The sequence below is a fragment of the Falco cherrug genome, chromosome 2, assembly GCF_023634085.1.
Source record: "Falco cherrug isolate bFalChe1 chromosome 2, bFalChe1.pri, whole genome shotgun sequence".
Classification (NCBI taxonomy): Eukaryota; Metazoa; Chordata; class Aves; order Falconiformes; family Falconidae; genus Falco; species Falco cherrug.
In genome coordinates, this window is record NC_073698.1 from 83,846,923 (window position 1) to 83,867,490 (window position 20,568).

General features: G+C 44.6%; 1 protein-coding gene across 3 annotated transcripts in view; it reads left to right on the forward strand.

The window, feature by feature from the left end:
* The first annotated feature begins 2,876 nt into the window (after positions 1-2,876).
* SRPX (sushi repeat containing protein X-linked) overlaps positions 2,877-20,568 on the forward strand; it is a 48,034-nt gene continuing 30,342 nt past the window's right edge. For all 3 annotated transcript variants that reach the window (XM_055703143.1, XM_055703145.1, XM_055703144.1), the window contains exon 1: positions 2,877-3,047. In XM_055703143.1, the coding sequence (XP_055559118.1) occupies positions 2,978-3,047 (70 nt within the window). In that variant the 5' untranslated portion in view covers positions 2,877-2,977. The remainder of the gene's footprint in view (positions 3,048-20,568) is intronic.

Genomic DNA, 20,568 nt, shown 5'->3' on the forward strand with positions numbered 1-20,568 from the left:
ATATTCCTAGTTCCAAATGCTTTCTCCTATTAAAAGGTCCCTTAAGGAAACTACTTTATAAAAATCTAATATGTATTACAAATTTAAAAAAGTTTTTTCAAGATGCCTTGAACTTGTTTTTCAAGCCCCAGTCTTCTGGGTAATTTCACATAGGTGTCATTGTAACAAAGACATTGAATATGGGTTACATTGCGCAGAGAAACTCCACAGCCAGCTTTCATCTGAATGAATGCACACCTCAGTACTGGCATGTTTGCAAGGCTGGTTTCAAACAGTTCATGAAGGATGCATTCACACTGCTAGCTATGCTCGCACTTGCATCTCAGTTTGAGCTGTAACTTGCAGACTATGTAAAGTCTTAAATCTCTTGCCTTTCTCAGGGCAGCTAGAACACTCCCCAGAGTTGGATGCTAGAGCAAAACCAGTGTCCCAGGCAAGCTCACAGACAGTGCACATAGTAAACTTTGACAAAAGCCATGCAGTCAACAGCCAAGACATAGTAAAATCCAGCCTGAAAACACCCGTGGTTAAGTTGTTTGAACGGATGGCATCACATCTACTGTAATCAGGAGCAACACAAAAGCAGTTTAAAAATGCGTTGATTACAGTCAATGAAATGGGATGCATGCCTGTACTAATTTGGACACCACAGCAGCAGTTAACCAACTGCACCTACTTAGTGACTTAACTTCTCATACCGAGAGGCTAACCAGAGAAGGGTTTGTCACCACCACCACGTTTCTGTACTGTGGCAATGCTGTTCCAAATGGCTAGAAAAGGCTACCCAAGACAGAGGCTGTGACCCTTTTGGTTTGAATGATACCAGGACAGCTGATGGAGAAGCTGCGGCTGCGTGAAGACTTCTGCTGGCGGCGACTTCTTGTACAATGCTGTCATGCTACTGTTGTCCTTACTATATTCTTCGGAAGACTATCTCAATGAAGGCCACCGTTTTGGAAATGGGCAGCTAAAGGGACAGAGGCAAAGAGCAAGCAAGAGACACCTGACCCATTAAAATCCGCTTCAGGTACCTCTGTTGTTCCAGCACATTCAAGTGCTGAACTTGTACTGAAGCCTCGCAGCACAGATAAAACTACAGAGATTATCATTATTCCAGATTTCTAACTTTTTACTTTGATCTTTTCTATGATATCTGTGCCAATAATAACAGCCTAAAGCACTCATTTTTCCTTATTTTCTATTTCAAACAGAGTAACGTTAGTCTTTGTAATCTCTCCTCACATGGAAATCTAATCTTTCCTTAGGCCGTTAAACTGCAATGGCTTAGATGATGCTACCGTTGATTTTGTTACTATCCTTTTTTTTTTTAAAAAAAACCAGAGTGATCAAAACTAAATATTGAAGCCTAGCATACTCAAGCTGCACCTGCACTGGGCAGAGCATGATCAACTTGGAGAACAGCTGGTGCTGAGAACGCAGTCCCTACCCATATCCATCAGGTATTTTGCTCAAGAGGAGCTCCAGCGTGTCCCCATGGGTGCAGGAGGTGCACTCACTCCTGTGCATGCCTCAGATGCCAAATGTAGTGGATTCAAGGGGGCAGGTGTACTTCGGGTGCACTCCTGATCCACATGAAAACTGATGAGAAGAAAACCTTTTGGAGGAAGCTCCCAAACACAGTGCACACACAGATTTTTATTCTAATTACCCGTGAGATTCCATTTCTTTTTTAGGCCGCTTTGGTATAGCCAGCCTCAAAGGCCAGCAACCTGTCTTCTGTTTCTAAACAAACATTTCCTCTTGAGCTGACTACCCTCCCTCTGAACATTGCTGTCCCTTGGTTTTAAGGCAATATTCCTTTACTTACTAGATAGTATTTCCCTATTTGCGCTTTGCTGCAGGTAGTGCAGCAAGCAGGTGGGATTCTTGGAACTCCCTTGGGGTCTTTCCCTTTTACTGCCCCAGCATGCAAACCCTTTATAGGCGGCATGCTAGCTGGGGCCAGCGCTCTCCTACACCTTCCCCAGCCCATAGCACACGTTAGATGCTACCTCTAACAGTGGAAAGTGAAGAAAACCCCCCCAACATCCAAGTCTAGATGCAGTCAAGTTGCAGGGTTGACAGATCTCAAACTTAAATCAGAAGTGTTGGAACATCTGATTGCTCTGCCTGAAGCCCTCGCTTCTGGAGGCTAGGAGCGATTGGGGAATTTGCTTTTTGCCTGGAAAGTGGAAAAAAAGCCTCTAGTCTTTGCGGTTATGGAAGAAAGCCCGAAAATGTGACCCCAAAACACCCAGCAGCTCAAAAAGCTAATGGGAAATGTGAAGTCTTCAAACTTTAATCTCATGACTTGAGGATCTGAATCATGATTTTTGGACGTGCAAGGCTGCCCATCTGCAAACTGCTGAGCAGCCGGCGCGGTTCATCTCGAAAAGCGCAGCGTGTTTGCCCCCTGCTGCCCGCGACACGCTCCGGGCCTGGGCCGGTGGCCGCTGCCGCCCCCGGGGGCTGCCTCCCCTGCGGGGCGCCGCGCTGCCGAGAAGGGCCGGGGGAGCGCGGCTGCCCCTCCGCGACGCGCCCTCGCCCGGGGGAGCCCAGCGCAGCTGACGGGAGGGCGCAGCCGGGGCCGCGTCCTGCCCTGCTTGGGCTCGGCGCGGCAGGTCAGCGCGCACGGCGCCGGGCCGGGACCCCGCACCTCTCGCCGGGCCCGGGCGCTACCGGGCGGCTCCTGGAGGCCACGTCGGAGGGCAGCCGAGCGGGCGGGCGGAGCCCCTCGGGGGGCAGCGCGGAGCGCAGCGGACCCGGAGCCCCGGGGAAGGGGGGGAGGGCATGGCGTCCCGGCGGGAGGCGAGGCGCGGCGGGGCGGGGGGCCTGCCCCGGCGGCGGGAGGAGGAGGAGGAGTCTCCGGCGGCGCCCGGGAGCCCGCTCGGAGAATGTCTCCGTCCCACTCCTCCTCCTCCGCCTGCCCCTTTGCCGCGCAGCCCTCAGCCGGGAAGGGCCGCCGCCGCCGCGCAGCATGGGGAGCTGCTGGCTGCGCCTCGCCGCGCTGCTCGCCCTGGGCGCCCGCCCCAGCCTGGAGTACGAGGGTAGGGAAGGGAGGGCAGGGGGCGGCGGGGGACGGGGAGCCCCCCGCGGCGGGGCAGCGGCCGGGGGCGCGGCGAGGAGCGGGCAGCGCGGTGGCGGAGCCGCCTCCCCCCGCCGGGCAGGGGGGCGCTGCCCGCCCGCGGCTCGGCGCGGTGCCCGGGGAGCCCGGAGGGGCGGCCGGGCCGGAGCCCTGGGGGCGGGGGGGCCTCGCTGCCTGCTCCCCGCCCGGAGCGCTTTGTGTCGTCCTCCGTCTCGCCCCGCGGCGGCCGTCGGCTCGCAGGCGGCCTCGCCCCCGGTGCGGAGTCGCGGGGTGTGGGCGCCACTCGGGGCTCTGTCCGTGTGGGCTGGAAGGGGGCGGGGTGCAGGTCGCGGCGGTGGCCGGTGGCGTTTGCACACCGGGCATCACACTCGCCTCGCCGTGCCCTTACCCGGGCACACTTACAGGGGGGCGAGGAAGGAGAAGACACCCGCCCAAAGCAGCTTAAGTAAATAGAGACTGTGTTGCCCTGAATTGTAAAGGGAGGCGGGCAGTATGTGTGTGATCTACTAGCCCGGGGCTCCTGGACCTTGGCACTTGGTAGCCTTTCACCAGTTTTTGTTGCCCATGTGTGGCTGCGCATGTAGAAAGCTAATCTGAGTTTTCAGTGTAAAAAATGATAGGGTGAATCTGGCTGGGTTCTAATGCTTCTAGTAATTAATTAAAAAAAAAAAAGTATGCTTACGCTGTTTCACTTATACGCATTTGCTTTGGCAGAATTTGAAATAAGCTCAAACTTAGGTCTGTGTCCATGCAAAAGGAAATGGGCATGTAGGTCTGCCTGTTGTTTTAAAGCAGCTGCATCATGTCAGATTGAGCATTGCTGACTTGGCAGACCTCGCAAGCAAAGCCAGTGTAAACTGGCATGCAGTGGTGGTTTGACAGGTGTAGTCAGTGAAAACTTGTGGTCAGCACAGAGCCTTCCAAGTGGGCATTGCTTCAGGCTGAGGTGCGTTCCTGCAGGCTGATGGTGAAGGGAGGCAATGAACAGGTGAGGAAGGTATCTAATACAATTCACAGCTGTGCATGCAGAGAACCTCTGGTTCTTGGGGATACCTCTTTTTTTCTATCCAGAGCTATCCCTACTTAAGACATAGTTCTGCCTACAGAGGGGCATAAAATGGCATAATGATGGTATTTGTGAGTTGAAGTTAGCTTTTCTTATTTTTGTTGGCGTGCTTCAAGTGACTTTTTTCCAGTATGAAAGATGCTGGAACACACGTTTATGCTCTTTCTTTACAAAACACTAAGGTATTGGACACAACAGTTGCTAAATCAACAAAGACAACAGAAGTTTCTGTCCTAGTATTTCTCAGAGGACTATTGTACTGCCAGACTCTATTTTCTTAGGAAGGCAGCTGAATGCTTTACTTTGCGGTTCATGCAAATGTTTGTCTTCAGTTGGTTTACAGAGGATGCTAATATATCCTGTCCTCTTTTTTCCTAAAAGGTCAAATGTAACCTCTCTAATCTCAAAAATCTAATTTTTGCATGTAATCTTCAAGTTGGCTGCACAATAGCCTGCTTGTTTCAGCTTTCACTCATTTGAAAGTCCAATTTTCCTCTTAATGCTTAGTGTCGAAGGCTCCAAAGGGCTTAAATCACCAGCAGCTGTATTTGTAAACCCTAATATGAAGTTAATGTTTCATGTTCCATTTCATCTGTCTGTTTGTTTCTTAATAGGTAAAATGTGATATTCTTTCAAATCTTTATTCTCAATATGAAATCTAACAAAACTGTAAATAGGTATTTTCTTTTAATGGTACTGCATTGGTATGTAACTGTGCACATTAGGTACAGAATGCCATTAAGTAAACTAAAACAGACTTCCAAAAAAAAATCTCCATAGGATGCATCTTGAATACAGATTATATATGCCACATGCTTTAGTGAACTGTTACCACGAAGTTGATACTTGACTGTTTTGTAGACAAAGCCAAACAATCTATTTTGGATTAGTAGACTGTTATCTAAACATCAGGAATTGTCCAGTCAGCTCTTGAATTCACCATGTGGTTACACTGAAGTTTTTAAGTGTAGAACATTTGTGCTCAAATTGCCCAAAGATTATGGCGAGTACCACACTAACTAGAAATAATTTACATGCCATAGAGTTCTGTGATCAGTATTTGATGGTAAGCAGTAAAAATCAAGACAGTATTCTTCCTGCAAAAGTGTCACTGTATTAACTGTCTCTTTGGCATAAAGATGGCAACTGAAAAATACTTGAATATTTAAAATTCTTAAAATACTTAAAAGCATTTAAAGCAACTGCTCTGTTACCTATAACTGTAGTTTCAAATCTCGAAAGGATGCCCATGGTATTTTTATGTTGTTCCATTCAAAGCCTGTGATGCACTGATGAAATCTGTCTGATGGCACTACTCAGAGAAAAGTCCATTTGCTCTTCAAGACCATTTTAGAGATGCACCTTTTGGAAGTTAAAACAAGCGTAAAACCTTTTCCTTAAGGACTAAAAGGGGAGATAGGATATTTGAGCTCTTCAGTGACTGTTTCTTATCAGATTCTTCTACTCTTCCCCAGAGCTCCTCCCATCTTTTCTTGTTTTCCAGGCTGTGAAAAAGCAGTGTAGATCCTTATCCTATTGGGCTCAGGCAGAGCACTGCTGAGCATCCAGTAATAACCAGGGTGAGGGTACAGCTGTACATATATATATATATATATGTGTGTGTGTGTGTGTGGGTCTGTCTTTGCAGAGTGGAAAACCTGGCTGAGCCCAAAGAGTGGTGGTGAATGGAGCTACATCCAGCTGGCAGCCGGTCACAAGTGGTGTTCCCCAGGGCTCAGTACTGGGGCCAGTTCTGTTTCATATCTTTATCAGTGATCTGGATGAGGAGATCGAGTGCACCCTCGATAAGTTTGCAGAAAACACCAAGTTGTGGGGAGAGTGTTGATCTGCTTGAGGGTAGGAAGGTTCTGCAGAGGAATCTGGACAGGCAGGACTGATGGGCTGAGGCCAGTTGTAGGAGGTTTAGATTGGGTATTAGGAAAAATCTCTTCCCTCAAAGGGTGGTCAAGCATTGTAACAGGCTGCCCAGGGAAGTGGTTGAGTCACCACCATCCCTGGAGGTATTGAAAAGACGTGTAGATGTGGTGCTTAGGGACATGGTTTAGTGGTGGACTTGGCAGTTCTGGAGTAGCGGTTGGACTCAATGATCTTAAAGGTCTTTTCCAACCTAAATGATTCTATGATTCTATATACATGTGGAAATCATTTGTTTGGTGTTTTGGGTACATGGGGATGAATTCAAGTGGCGCTGCACAGTGTAAGACTGTTGTGCTTGTGTCTTTGCACTTTAGACTCAGGAAAGGAAAAGCTAATCTATGATAAAATTAATCGGAAGTGGTTATACTGCATTAAAAAATAAACTGTGCATTGGAACAGGATATTGACATCAAGGAACAGTGAACCTCTAGAGAGATGCCATTAAAATCACTTGAAGACCATGTAATATTTACAAGACTGTTTTCAAAAGCTGTATGAGATTTAATTCAATGAAAACCAATATATGTGTGTGGTATGCTTCTAACATATGTGTATATTTGGATTAAATATGAGCAGATGGAAGTGTGGTTGTGGAAAGGGTAGTTCTTCTCCAAGTTGCATTGTAGAGCAAGGGGTCCATCTGTGGGTGAGACTTCTGCAGCCATTCAGGGAGGCAGTCCTTGCACAATTGAGTTTATACTGTAACTAGGCAAAAGATAGGAAGACAAAATTGAAGGAAGCAAAATTTTTAAGATTGCTTAGAGTCAGATGGCAGGCTTTAAAAAAACATCTGGTATTGCAATTAATAACTTGATTCCCACTCATAGCTCCTATCCATCAGACCAAGCTGCAAAGTGGTCAAGAAACAGTCTCCAGGTCCCTAAGCAGCTGGTGCTCTGCATTGCCAAGGGTGGGGCCTGTTGTGTCAGCTGAGGGTTTTTTTGTTATGTGTGGGGTTTTTTTAGATCCAGCTTGCTGTCTGCCTATTAGTCTTAGGTGGTAATTCCTGAAGAGGTACAAATAGGATCCACTTGTGTGCACAGGTCCCCTGAAGATGCGGGTGTTGATACTGAGCTTGTGGTGGACACGGACCTGGGTGTTGTGTATGCTGTCTCGGCACAGAACAGAAAGGCAGGGGCTGCCCTCAAATCACTTGCAGTCCAAGTAAAAGACAAAAACCAGCACAGGAATACAAGCAGATAAGTATGTCCTAACAACAGCTTTATCCAAAGAGTTGTGCTTTGGATGGGTTGGCTCCCTCTAAATTAGCTCCAGTTTGCTGAGTGGTTGCGTAGGAATGAATAAGACTTCCAGCAGCAGAGCTAATGGAAATGACATTCTCAAGTGACCTCAAATGCAACAGATCTGTTTATATCAACCAATAATGTTAACTCATCCCCTGACACTGCTTTCATATTTTCCCACGTGAAGTGGGCCATCTTCATGAGCTGTAGTAATTCCCTACTGAAAACTCCTCAGGGTTTTGAGCATTACCAAAGCACTACATTTCTTTCTGCGTGGTCCTTAAGTAATCAGGTCATGACATCCTCGTGCTGGGCCTGCTCTGACAGCTCGCTCTTCAGCAGCACCTGGGGGCTTTGGCACAACTGCAATTTCCAGGGTGAGATCACAGGAACAAAGAGTGAAAGTCAGAAAATCTTAAGAGGTGCTTTGGATGAGTTGCTTAGCTGTCCTTTTTCCCCACAGTGAAATACACCTTGCCAAAGAGCACAGGCAAGCTACCTGCATATAACGGCTTGAGTAGTTAGGTCTAGGCAAGCATTGGAGATGGTACAGGAGGTGCAGCAGAACAACTGGTGGCAGTTATTCTTTATCCCTGTAAGCTGCTGTATCCCTTTTATTGTTGGTCCACTGCAATAGTAAATGCTAGCAGGCATGACATGGGCTTCCCAAACAGTTAGAGCGTATAAACTCAGTGTTTATAATAAAAAAATTGCAATTGAGATTGCCATCAGTACAGGCGAGGTTCTTTTTTCTGTGGAAAGTAAGAATCAGCTTATAAATTGGATTATCAGGAGCGCTGATTCTAAAACCAATTTGGAAATGTTGATGTTGAGGTGTGTTTTACTGTAGTCTTATCTCTGACAGTTAAACCAGTAGTTGTAAATGAACATTACTGAAATAGATCTGTATTTTTTCCTCTCACTTTAGAGACATGAATGGGATGGTTATCAATTGGATCAAATTTGTGGGTGGTGAAGGTGCAGGGAATAAGATTTGGCATGCTGTTGTATCAGCATTCAGTGGAATATGCCACTGGGTTGAAAATTCAGAGTCCTTATGTATTTGATATATAACCTTAGGCAGGTTGCTTAGACTTACTTGTTCCTCCTTGCTTTTCCTGGTTGGAGATGCCTGTGTAAAAAGTCTACTACTTAGATACTGCTGCATACTGACTTACAGGAAGAATGGAGTTTGTGGGGTGAAGTCCATGCCCGTCTCCACTGTCAGATGTCTTGATGCACTGCTCATAAACCATAATTGACTGAAGACCAGTGTGTGAAGAGCGCCATTCACATGGATGTGCTGTAAAGACACTGATGATGAATCATGTATGAAAATATACTGATGTGTAAAAATACACTTAATTTTTTAGATACTAATACAATCATCTCAACTCTTGAGCTCTATACTGTGCTGCCATACATGAGATAAGGTAGTTTAAGGGTCTCAGGAGCATCTTTGTTTGGAAAGACTGTTTCCAGGGGATGGGTACGCAGCCCACTAAGGTGATTGGAGTGGAGAGCAATGAAGAGGCAAACACCAACACTCGCATCCCTCCCTGCCTCCACCTCCATCACACTACTAACTTTTTGTCCGAAAAGTGTATCAGTAATCTAATACTTCATGAAATTGCAATGTATACTGTATTTTAATACAGACTGTTATTTAATATTGTCAATCTTCGTGCCTTTTTATGGTACTTCTGTGAAACTTCTGAAAGTACAAATGTATTTTCCCCAACTGAGGTAACAAATTGCGTGTTCCTCTGAATACTTGGCTAATTTTTCTGCCTCTGAAATGGCTGTGTTGGTTGGTTGTTTCTTTTTGATTTGCTGTTTCGAGTTATGTTACATGTTAAAAATCGCGGTGTGCTGGGGATTGTCTGTTTCACAAGGCATTCACTTAAATTATTTTAGTGCAGTAAATGAACAGCTCAGTATACAGGACATGGCTGGCTGACCAGCACTTCTCTGCCACTGTTTCTAGTTATTGAATATATTCAAAGGGCACTGTTAAGGTTGTTCAAACTGAAAATTGATGCTGCAGTACCTTGAAAGTGACTCCAAATGATAGGTTTTAACTTTAACAGTTCTGATCTTTCCTGTAACTTGAAATAGCCACTGAAGAGCTCTGCCAGAGCTTGAAACCACTTCAACTTGTCATGTGGGATATCTTTTCATGAAGAGAAAGGATTTTTATATTTCTTGAGACACACATGGAAATAAATTACGTTTTCCCAAGTTAATACATATGGGAAGCTCAGCTTTGCCAGTAGTTTCCTTTGGTTTACCTGAACAATCTTGACAAGTTTTTGTTGTGCTTGAGGAAATAAATGGTGGCTTTGCTGTGCGTTGCACAGAAACATGGGAGGAGTAGTTACATGGAGAGTTAAGCTCTGTCCAGTGCAACATCAGGTTGATAAGGAATCCTTCCCCCACCCACCATTATCTCTAACTAGTTTCTTGGCAGCTGCAGGGATTTTCCCGGAGAGAAATGTCTAAAATTACATCACCCTTTTCACTTCTGTGAAGATGGAAGGAGAATTTGTTTAGTGTGGGGACACATTAAGAGCCTTTCTACTGGCAGCCAAAGTGAATCTTGTCAAAATACCTTGGTGCTGGACTACTGTTAAAATGACACTTTTCTGCTGAAAGGCTTATTGGAGGAGAAAGTCTTGCTCATAGGTTTTTGCTTCTTTCCTGAACAGAAGTTACTGGACTGGCTGTGCTGCAGTTCCCTGGTTTGGCTGGCTGGCCTTCATCACCAACTCCTGCTTTTTATTTTCAGTGCTGGTTTTGTGCATTCTTCTTTAGCACTTAGCAGATGCTACCTTGTACAAGGAGCTACTTTGCACTCCTCCATATCCTTCTCAACAGCATCTCTTTTTCTGGTTAATTTTGGGAGTTGCACTCTCCAGGAAACATTAGACAACTCTGGCCTGTTTTTGCTGATGAGGGTGGACTCCTTGTTCTCTTCACGGCTGTCCTGGGCTTCCTCCTACCCATCTGCCTGACTCCAAGCTTGCTGACATTGGGCAGGATCCCTTGCCTCGGTCCCTGTTTGTTCAGGTGCTGACGTGGTAGGGCCCTGGCCGGGGCTCCCAGGCATGTCTGCAGTACAGCAGAGATTTCCAAAATGGATTTGTCTCAAACCTCCTCTTGTTCCTATTTTCCGTTGCTGGAAACATCTCTTCTCTCACCTGGGTGGCAGTTTTCAACTCTTTTTCTACTTTTCTGCTTGTGTTTTTTAACTTACCTCTTGACTTTGAGGTGGGCAGCCTTGCTTTCTTGCCTTCCCCTGTGTGAGCATCCCTGGCTCCCTGGGTGTGAGCAGCGTGGTGGTTTCATTTGATCTCGCAGCAAGTTGCTGCAGTCCTCCAGGGAGAGGGAAGCCTGCTCGTGAGGCCAAATTGGGATGTGGCTCACATAAATTTGTGTAGGATGTCTTCCTTTACTCTGTTGTGCTATTTGGTGTGAAATAGGCACCGAGGGTGGGACCCATTTTACAGCTTTGAATGGTGCTGTCTCTTTCAGCAAGCCTTCTGTGGGTCTTTGCTGCCCTAGTTTTGGCTGTCGAACCTTAGCTGGGTACTTGGGAGAGCTGCTGTGCCCTCCCGGCAGTGTGCTGGGCAAATTACAGGCTGGGAGAGGGAAACACCCCAAAGCCGTGCTGGGGTGCTGAGCCTCTGCCGACGTGTGCAACTTGGGCTGGGGACAGTTGGACTTTTTTAGCGAAGGTTTTTGCCATTTGAGCAGATACAGTTTGTGTAACTTCACTCTTCTTGCTTACTCAGTGAAAATGTGTCTTCATCTGAGGACACGTGACATCAGTGGGGTTCAGGTTAGCTGCTCTGATGCATAGACCTCAAAAAGAAATGAGCATGCTTTAAATGATGCATGTTCTGGGTTGTTCTTGTGAGACGCTAGGTCATATGAACTGTTTTCAAGGAGCTGGGGCAAAATCCATAACAAAAAACATGCAGGATGTGTATTGTAAAGAGTCCTGATTGCATTTGTTTGATCAGAACTGGTGAGTAAATTTGTCTACATGTGTGTGTATGGGCATTTGATTTGTATAGTCTTTGAATTGTGACATGCAGCTGTGTCCTTTGGAGAGGCACAGAAGAAACTTCTGTAGATTTGTAGGAAAATATATAGCATTAAAGTTTATGCTGTTGCTATCATTTGCTCCAGATCTTGCAGTGGATAAAAATATACACGTACGAGATTACTCCATATAGGCAATTTGGGTGATTTAGAAGTTCGTGTTATAAGGAAAGTTTGCTTTGAAGATTCTGGAATTACTTGGTGGTGTTACAGAAGGAAACTTTTGTTTTCTAGTCACGTAAAATTTAAAATTTGTTACAGCTCTGAATAGACAGGTTTTCTTACAATTTGAACAGTGTGATTGAAGACATCTGATTTTGTTTTCCCCTACTTCTCACCCTCTTATTGTTCTTTTCAGGAAATGCCATTGCCATTTAGGGTACTGGATTTAGATGTGTTCTACATATATCCACTAAGAATAGCACTGGAGTTTGAAAGTAGTCATGTATTCAGGCTTCTCCAGCAGTGCCTTGTCATGCTGCATGGTTTACCCAAAGCCTACACTTAACCAGTGTGGGCTGGCAACATGAGTCACTTAGCAAAGTCTGTCTACTTTTAGGCTGTACCGTGAGAGTTTTAACTTGCTAGGGTCTGTGGTCCATCCTGGTCTTTTGTTATGCTTCCTGATACTGACTGGCCAGATGGGGGGAGATGCTGCTTCTAACTCCTGCCTCAAGGGTCAAGCTATGAGCCTATGCCAATTACGCTTTTTTTTAGAGATGTCAACTTTAGGGCAGTGCACTTATAAAAAATTACTTGGTTTGAATCTGCCTGTCTTGAGTCCATCCATTGTGGCTTTTTAGTTGTACTGTGTCACTCAGAAGTGGAGCAGGCCAAAATTAACATGCCTCTATCCAGCTATTCTTGAAGATTAAAAACATGTCGGCTCGCAGGCATTCACTCTTCTAAGCTGCCCAGAGAGATATAGCAGAAACAATACCCCTCGTGCTGAGTTACAGTGGCATACTTTACTTTTCTGGGAAAGGAATGGATGTGGGTGCCTCATGCTGAAAGGAGGTGCCTTTCTTATTACTGTAGTAAGGAAAAAAAGGGTGACTTGCTGAAGCTGGTTTGTTTTTTTTTTTTGATGGCATCTGACTGGTAATTTGTGTCAGCTTTGTACCACTGATTCCTTTTTGTGACATGAAGGCAGCTGGCTAGCCTGGGTCTGCATCCCCTTTGTAATGTGGTTCGCCTGGAGAGCTTTGACTCAAACCATTCATACAAGGAGCAAGTACAGTTATTGCTGTTGTATGTGCAGCGTATCATATTAAGTAAAACAGTGTGGGTGTCTTGAGTTACAGAACTGCTACAGGTTGTTCTTGGGTCTCCTTAAAGCTGAAAAGGGATGATCTGTGCCTGGTTGTGGTTCTGGGCATACCTGTGTGCTCTTCTGGTGAATCTTTCCATTGCTTTCATTACTGCTTCAGTTACAATTTCTGGCTGTGTTTCCATTTCAGTAGGTATCAGGAACCACCACCTTTTGAGTTTCTCATTGGTACTTGACAGTTGTGTATTTCCTACCTCATTACAATGTCTGGGAGAAACAGGAGGTAACTGTAAGCATAAGCTTGCTTTGACTTGAGTTTAAGGAAATTTCCAGTCAAATGTATCAAATCCCGAGTAGTTCTATAGTAAAGGTGGCGGCAACTTCTGTATAAATGCCAGCAGTGCTGTTGGTGTATCACTGATGCCTTTTTGTCCTTTCCATCAGTACATTAGAAGCTTGCAGTGGTTAACTGGCTGACGACTTGTCATCTTCTTGGAAAATATGAACACCTGAATTGGTTTTTCGCTCTGTTTTTTAAGAGAAGTGCTTCTGATTGGGGATTCTGTGCCTCATTCCAGCTGAATGTCAAAACCAAGAATATAAAACTGTACCTTTAGATGGCTCCAAGGCATTTCAGACCTCTTAGATACTAGTAACAGCGCAGTATGTGCATTACAGCCGTGGAAGTTCTTTTGTTATATTCTTATCCAGAATCATCCTTTTGCAGTATTTTTGTTTGCCAGTTTGTAGGGAAATCTTCAATATGTGGCATACTTATAAAATTACTTGGACATTTTAGCTATAACATACATTAAAACCCACATATATTGTGTGTGCAATTAGAGACAGCTTGTAACTCATGAGAAAGATGATTGATTTGTAGTTGATTTCCCTGTTGGCAGAATAAACTGGTTTGCTAGAAGAGATGAGTAGAAGGGAATTGAAAGTAAGTCCTCCATCTGAGTTAAAAAATACTTCCCTATTTGTAAGCCCCTCACAAGGAGAATGGGGTTTAATTTATTTGCAGTGGGTGGATGTTATATTTTAGATCCCTGGTCTCTCTTTACTGTTCTGCCTTTAACAAAGCTATTCTTTATTGCACAAAGACAATGACAAGGCAGGGCGGGGAACAGAAAAAATTCATATTGTAGTGTGTACACATGAGAATAATTCCATGTATTATTAATGGTTTTTGTGGTGTAGAGCCTGATGCTTCTCAAGATTCCAGTTCACAAGAAGCCATGCTCTCCAAAATGTTCTCAGGCTTTCTTGGATGAAGACACTGTGGTAAGTGAGACTGGCAAATCCTTGGCAACAGAAGTGTGCGAAGGGAAGCTGCATAGATTAGTTACTGCACAGTTTAAATAAACTTCAACTGAAAAGCCCTGTGCACCAGTACTATCCAACAAACTGCAGGCTCTCCTCCTCATCACCCTTCTCCCAAGCCTTTGTGACAGCTGATGCAGCAACTTACGTTTTGGATTATATTTGCTCAGACAGTTTTTTAAAAACCATCCTATTTAATTTCTAGTCACTTCTAGTTTCCACTGTGAAAGGAGCTGTGAGGAATCCCGGCCATCACAGTGAGATACACTGTGTGTGTGTGTGAGCAGGGGAGGAGGAAGGCTTGGCAGGCTCCGCAGTATACAGCAGCCTACAAATTCATACAGAATTGCATCTCTTTTGAGCCTTTAGTTGCCAGCTGCCTGCGATGAGTGCTCCAGTCCTGTAACAAGGTCCTGAAAATTTCTGAAGGCTGGAGTAAGCTTTATATCAGGGAGCTGGCTGATGTACTGGTCCTGCTAACAGCTTCTTGCCAAGGTGGCAGGTTGTCGAGGCATAGTTGAAACGACCTGTAATATAGCTGATTTTTCCTAGAAAACGATTTCTGCTCTCAGAGCTAGCTGGGTGAGGGAGTTGGAACCAGGGAGCTTATTGCCAGGTCTTGTTGGAGGTTGCCCTTGGCCTGATTTCTTTCTGGCAAATGTTGACTTGCCTCAGGCTGCTGTTGAACTGGTGCCTTTGCAAATAAGAGATGCCAAAGAGCCTGTGCACTGCAGAGGGACAGAGTGGTGAGGCGCAAATGACTGGACAGCTGCCATGTACAGCTTGTGTAACGCCTTGCCTTCTGCTGGGAGTTGATGCTGAATGTAACATACTACTTTGTTTGACGTAACAAGGCTGGTACTGGACTACGTGTAAACAGCGGCAGAGTAATGCTGATTGCCTTCTGCACACAGGACACACCAACACTGTGGAACTGACTGCACAGTATGTTTCCAATTTTGCATATCGTAGTAAAATTTCATAAGAAAGCAGGGAAACTTTAAATCATGAAAAGAAATCAACAAACTTGACAGCACGTTTGTAAACAGGCAAGTGCATGGATCCTTTGATTATTGTTTGGTCTAACTGTAGTGGAAATCCATGTCAAATCTTTCACAATTTTTAATGACATGGGATCAGACTTGTAAATGGAAGGTGAGAGCACTAAATCAAGGAACCTGAGCATTCCAAAACCATAAAGCTGAAGAGATTTATTTTTTTTCCCCTCCTGTGAAACATCGTGCCTGGTTGAGATACACAGAAAACTGCAGAGCTGATATTTTCCGATTATTTAAAAAAAAAGGGGGGGGGGGGGAGGCTTTCAGATTTCTCATTTCTACATAGAAGACTTCAGGGTTAGGATTGTCCTGGTGCCGTGAGGGCTGGCAGCAGGACAGGGACCTCCCCCAGCAGCCCAGAGGCAGCGAGCAGAGCTGGGACGGGGACCAGCCTCTGCTGCAGGGACAGGGTGGCTCAGAGGCCAAGCCAGGGGGCCTGATGGGTGAGGGGCTGGCAGGGTTTGAGCTGGTGTGTTATGGGGAGTGTTTGACCTCCAGCTGGATTTTGGGTTAAATTCCACATTATTTACAGTGTATTAATTCTTAGTAATGATTTAGGGTATGGTTTCAATTTACTGTGAAAATTATTGCTAGCTTATTACTTTTTGTGTGGATTTCTTAATTCCACCCCTCCGCCCCCCATTCATTCTTTGACATTCTCCCTTTTCACATCCCTATCTCCAGTCTGTATGACAAACTTGCAGGTTGTCAGTCTGCCTTTAATGGCAAGCCCTGAAATCTCACAAGTCAGTTTTTCAGACTTGGATGATTCTGTGAGGAGGAAACAGTGAGAAATACGATGGCATCCCTATCGTGCCTTTATGAAAAACAACAACTGATCTTTGCTGTACAGATGTCCCCAGTTTCTTTGAACATAATAATATTTTGACACTCAGAAGAAACTTGGTAGGACAAGAATACAAACAAATCCGTAAACCTGTTATTTAAAAATGTCTGTTCTGCTGTGAGTTTGGCTTGTTCGTTCTGTGAGCCTCTAGTTGCCGTCTTCAGGATGTTTATGAAACTTGAGCAGTTTTTCAGTACTGAGCTGCCTTTGTGAACAACTAAAATTCATAGAACTGGCTACTAAAGGATTATATCCTAATTAGGTTAAGTGAACCCTGACCTTGGTAGTTTGAAGCTGTCTGCCAGCTTGCTTGCTGGAGCTGCTCCTTCCTGCCAGATGTGGTTCATCAATGCTAGGTGTCAGCCTCCCCAGTAACGAAAGGGACCTAGAGCATGGCTATCCTAGAGTAACGTAGCTACACTGAATACAGTGCGACTTCATATTTCCCTGCTTAGCCCTGCTGCTTCCCAGCATGCTCTGCCCTGGTGTCAGGAGGCTGGGGCTGAACCTGCTGCTGCATTTCCAGGAACTAAAGGAGACGGGGCATTATCTTTTTTGCTGAGGACCATGGTGCTGGCCGTCTGCTCTTGGACTCACAGGATGGGAGGGATGAGGAGAAGAAAGGGGTGCTGCTGGGTATTTGGTAGTGATGTGATGCAGGTGGGAGGAGGGGAGAGGTGGGTGTGCATGATCACTATCTGTGTTGCCCTGCACTAGCTGGGGATGCACTTCTGGTTTGTGCTTCCCCAGGTGTCTTGTTGCCTGGCTGAGTGGTGCAGAGGCTCTGCTGAAGCTGGGACTGGGTTACCAAGGGAGAAGGAGAAGCCCACTGTATTTGCTGCAAGGACTAGGAAAAATTTTGTTTCCATTTTGTCTTCAAGCTCGTACCTTTTGTAGAACCTACAGATTAGCCCCATACACATTCTTCTCTCCAAAAAGGTTTCTTTTAGGGTCCTGTTTTAGGTGCTTCAGTCACCTCTGCTGTTTCTAATAGTGGCAGTAGATTTTCACCGCCCTCTTCCCTCTCCTGAACGAGCAGTGGCAATTCTGGAAACATGGCTTCGGTGCATTGGGGTAATGAGTTTTAAGGTGTTATATTGATATTGCCAGGTTTCTCTTTGCCTTAAACCAACAGTTAGGCTTCCAAAGACTAAGGAAATTTAATTTTATGTTGATGTATTTTTATTTACTTCCTTGTTTGGGGCACTTGATGCCTCTGAGCATTGTCTTTGGCAGTATGGTTTAAATGTGTATATATATATAATATAAAGCTAACGCTTCTCATGAATCGTGTAATTTCATCAGATACAATTCAAGAGAACCACCAGAAGATCAAAGTCTAGTATATCAAAAGCCATCAATACAGTGTGTTTTTTCGTAGTATTTTCGTAATACAGATGTATCATAGTGAAACTGGAGCATCTAAGCCCATATCCTTACAAATGGCCTTGGTAACCGCTCTTTCAGAAGGAAATCTGTTTACCCTCTTCTTTTCAGTGGGAGTGGGAACTTGGAGGATATCTTTCTGATAGGGAGTTGCCCTGACATGGATGTTAATGAAAAATGAGCAAGGGTTTGGAGGGAGTATCTCAAACGTTCCTTTAAAATCTAATCAGCATTATTTTATGCTGACTGTAGCAAAAGCGCTTTTGAATCTACCTTAGGATATGATTAACATTTATTATTTTAAGCAATATGAGCAAGCCACTTCTCATTGGTTGGTTTATATAACTTGTGTGCTTTTGGCTGTGAACTCCATATTAAACACTGTTTGTTTTGAGACTGTTTTTATTACTAGTCTTCAGGAGTAAATTAAATTCCTACCTCCTGAGCCTTGACAGCAGTTATTTACTTTTTCCTTCAATTGCTTAGTTTGCTATTTTAAGCTCCTCTGCCCTTTTTTCTTTCCCCACCTGTTTTTCAGTCGTCTTTGCTCATTTTTTGACCTGCTGACTGCCCTGCATAGCTCTGAGTTGTTCCTTCAGCTCTTCTTCCCTGGTGTAATGCCTGCTTTTTCTCCTTTGTGATACCCTTGCAAAGCATTAGTAAAGCATGAGTAGTCCTGGAGTCCTTAGAAGTCTCAGTTTTTCTTCCAAGAAGGGCCTCCAGTATTAATACCAACAGCCCTTAATGCTTTTGTCTGTTTGCAGGTGTCAAGGATAAAATGCTTTAATTTTTTTATTATATATTATATATATATATTATATATATATAATAGCATTATATAAATTAGATAGAGACTTTGCTCTAGAACCCAACGTTCATGCTTCTAGTTTCTTTAAAAGAAAGCTGCTCACATGGAAGTGAGACATAAGTGTGCTGTGACAGACTTCTGGACTGCAGTTGGATTTATTCATAAGAAGATAACTAGTGAGAAAATGTAAGCTGACAAGTTGAAGCTAACCTGGGGAGAAGTCCTGCTTGAGGCAGCTGAGGATAATGAGCCACAACAAAAGATACAATTTTTTTTTTTAAGTGGTGACTTAAGCAGAGAAAGTGAAGGAAAGTTGCTCAAGGGAGAAGTCCTCAAGGGAGCTCGCTGCCAGTGTAGGATTTACAGTGGTTCTCTGTCACTTCTGACACTCACTGCACTTACTAAAGAGCAAGAAGAGGTCACAGTCAGTAACTTCAAATTTTTCCACTCCCCTTATGTTTTCTAGGAATTTGTTGGAGAGTTCCCTATGGATTACAGGTGCTCCTGATGCTAGTTTTCAAGTGTTGGTGTAGTGTCTGATACTTACAGCTGAGATTTTTTTTTCCTAGGGAGCCTTTCTTTTAGTCTTCTCATAAAATCTGAAAAATATGTTTAAAATGGCAGAGCTTCTGAAGTAACATGTGACTCAAGGATAAGAGAAGAGAGGAAAGCAGCGTGTCTGGTGCTGTGGTATTAAAGGATACTGAGATGTGCCAGTTTGAGTTTCAGCATTTAAAAAAAATAATTTGTTCCATCTGTCACCAGTTCAGAATAGATCAGGATTAGTTTTTGATCTCTTCCTTTGGAAGGTTATCCCAAAGTCCACTGGAACTTGTCATTAAGGAGACTTTCAGTTTAAATATTCTTTACTTAATTAACCAGTTACTAGTAGTTCTACCTTTTTTAGTTACCAGTACTAATACATCTTTTCAGTCCCTTATTGGCATTCTGTAGGTTTTTCTGCTGTTTTCTCCTGGTTTTCTGCCTTTTCAGTCTGTTCCTAAAATGTAGGCCTGCATTACAGACCCTATAATATCTTAATGTATGGGGCGAAAAAGCATATTGAAGTATGTTCATAGGAATTATTTCTCTGGATCTTAAAAGATAACACACTTACCTGTAAGATAACATTTGCCTCTTCAGAGTCCCAGTTTGCTTTTCCGTCTTGCAGTCTTCTAGTGCACCTAACATTTCACCTGCTCACAACGTACGCTGTCCTCTCATCCTCTCCCCGTTGAAGAAGCCTCTGAAGTGTCATGTTTATGTAGGGCTTTATGTGTAATTCAAGCTTGATTTGTTATAAACTTGGTTTCTTAAATTTCAAGAGAAAAGTCTAGAAAAAAACCACCAACTGCCTCTGCTTAGCACAGAAGGTAGCAATGGCCTGTGAGAGCCCTTTGTGCTAAAAGAGTTTGTGACACAGGCAGGAGTCCCACGCTCAGGATCTGCTGCCCTGATGGAGGTGTACCCTGCCATCAGGGATGGAAAGCGCTGTGGCATGTAAGCATTTTTATCTGAACAGAGTTTCATCCCAGTGCCTGAGGTCGTCTTTCACCCTTTCAGGTAACCGAGAGACAGATTAGTCAGTGAAACTGTTGAGTGAGGGTGGCTCTTGACTTCAGTGGTATGCAGCTTATCCAGTGTCCTGGAGGGCTGCAGCCATCCCAGCTCTTAGGAAACTCTGATGAGACCAGGTATGCGCAGCTGAATGATGCTGTTAACAGACCCATGTTGCTTTCTTTCAGTGAGGTGAAAGCTTTCTCTGCCAGCCCATCATTTCCACATGACTCCAAATTCACACAGCAGCTTGATTTTGGGGATGTGTGAGTAAGATCCATCAGCAAAACAATTTCAGAAATAAGTGCCTCTGGGCACTGGACACACATATCTAGGGGGTCACAGAGTCTCCAAAGTCCTGGCAGAAGCAGAGGGGTTGCTAGCAGGGTGCAGGTGGGCAATTCTCAGCTCAGGGTGCTGAACCACTGTGGAGAAAAGGACCAAACATTCGTCAGCAGAAGTGCTGAGAGAAGCTAGCCTAGAAAACAGAGGGCAGGTGGAGATGTGCTGCAGGGTTATAAAATAGCTGGAATTCCCCTAATTGCCTGGATCTTTGTGCTTAAGTAGATTAGGCTATTGTAGTCCATTTGACTGGTGACAAAGCTGTGAATAATTAATATGAGCTGGTGTCTGACAGGATGGGACAGAGTCCAGGTTTATCTGTTGACAAATGTGGACGATGCTGTGTGAGAGCAGCAAAGAAACCAGTGGTGCTTACAGACATCCAGACCATGGGCAGTGTGTGGGCAGCCTTCGCAGAGCCTCTTGTAGGTAGTCAGGAACAGAGTGCAAATCCTTCTATATCAAGAGCTGTCTGTATTTTCCATACACAACCCTACAGCTGCTGTAAATAAAGAAGGCTTTGCTCTCCTGGTA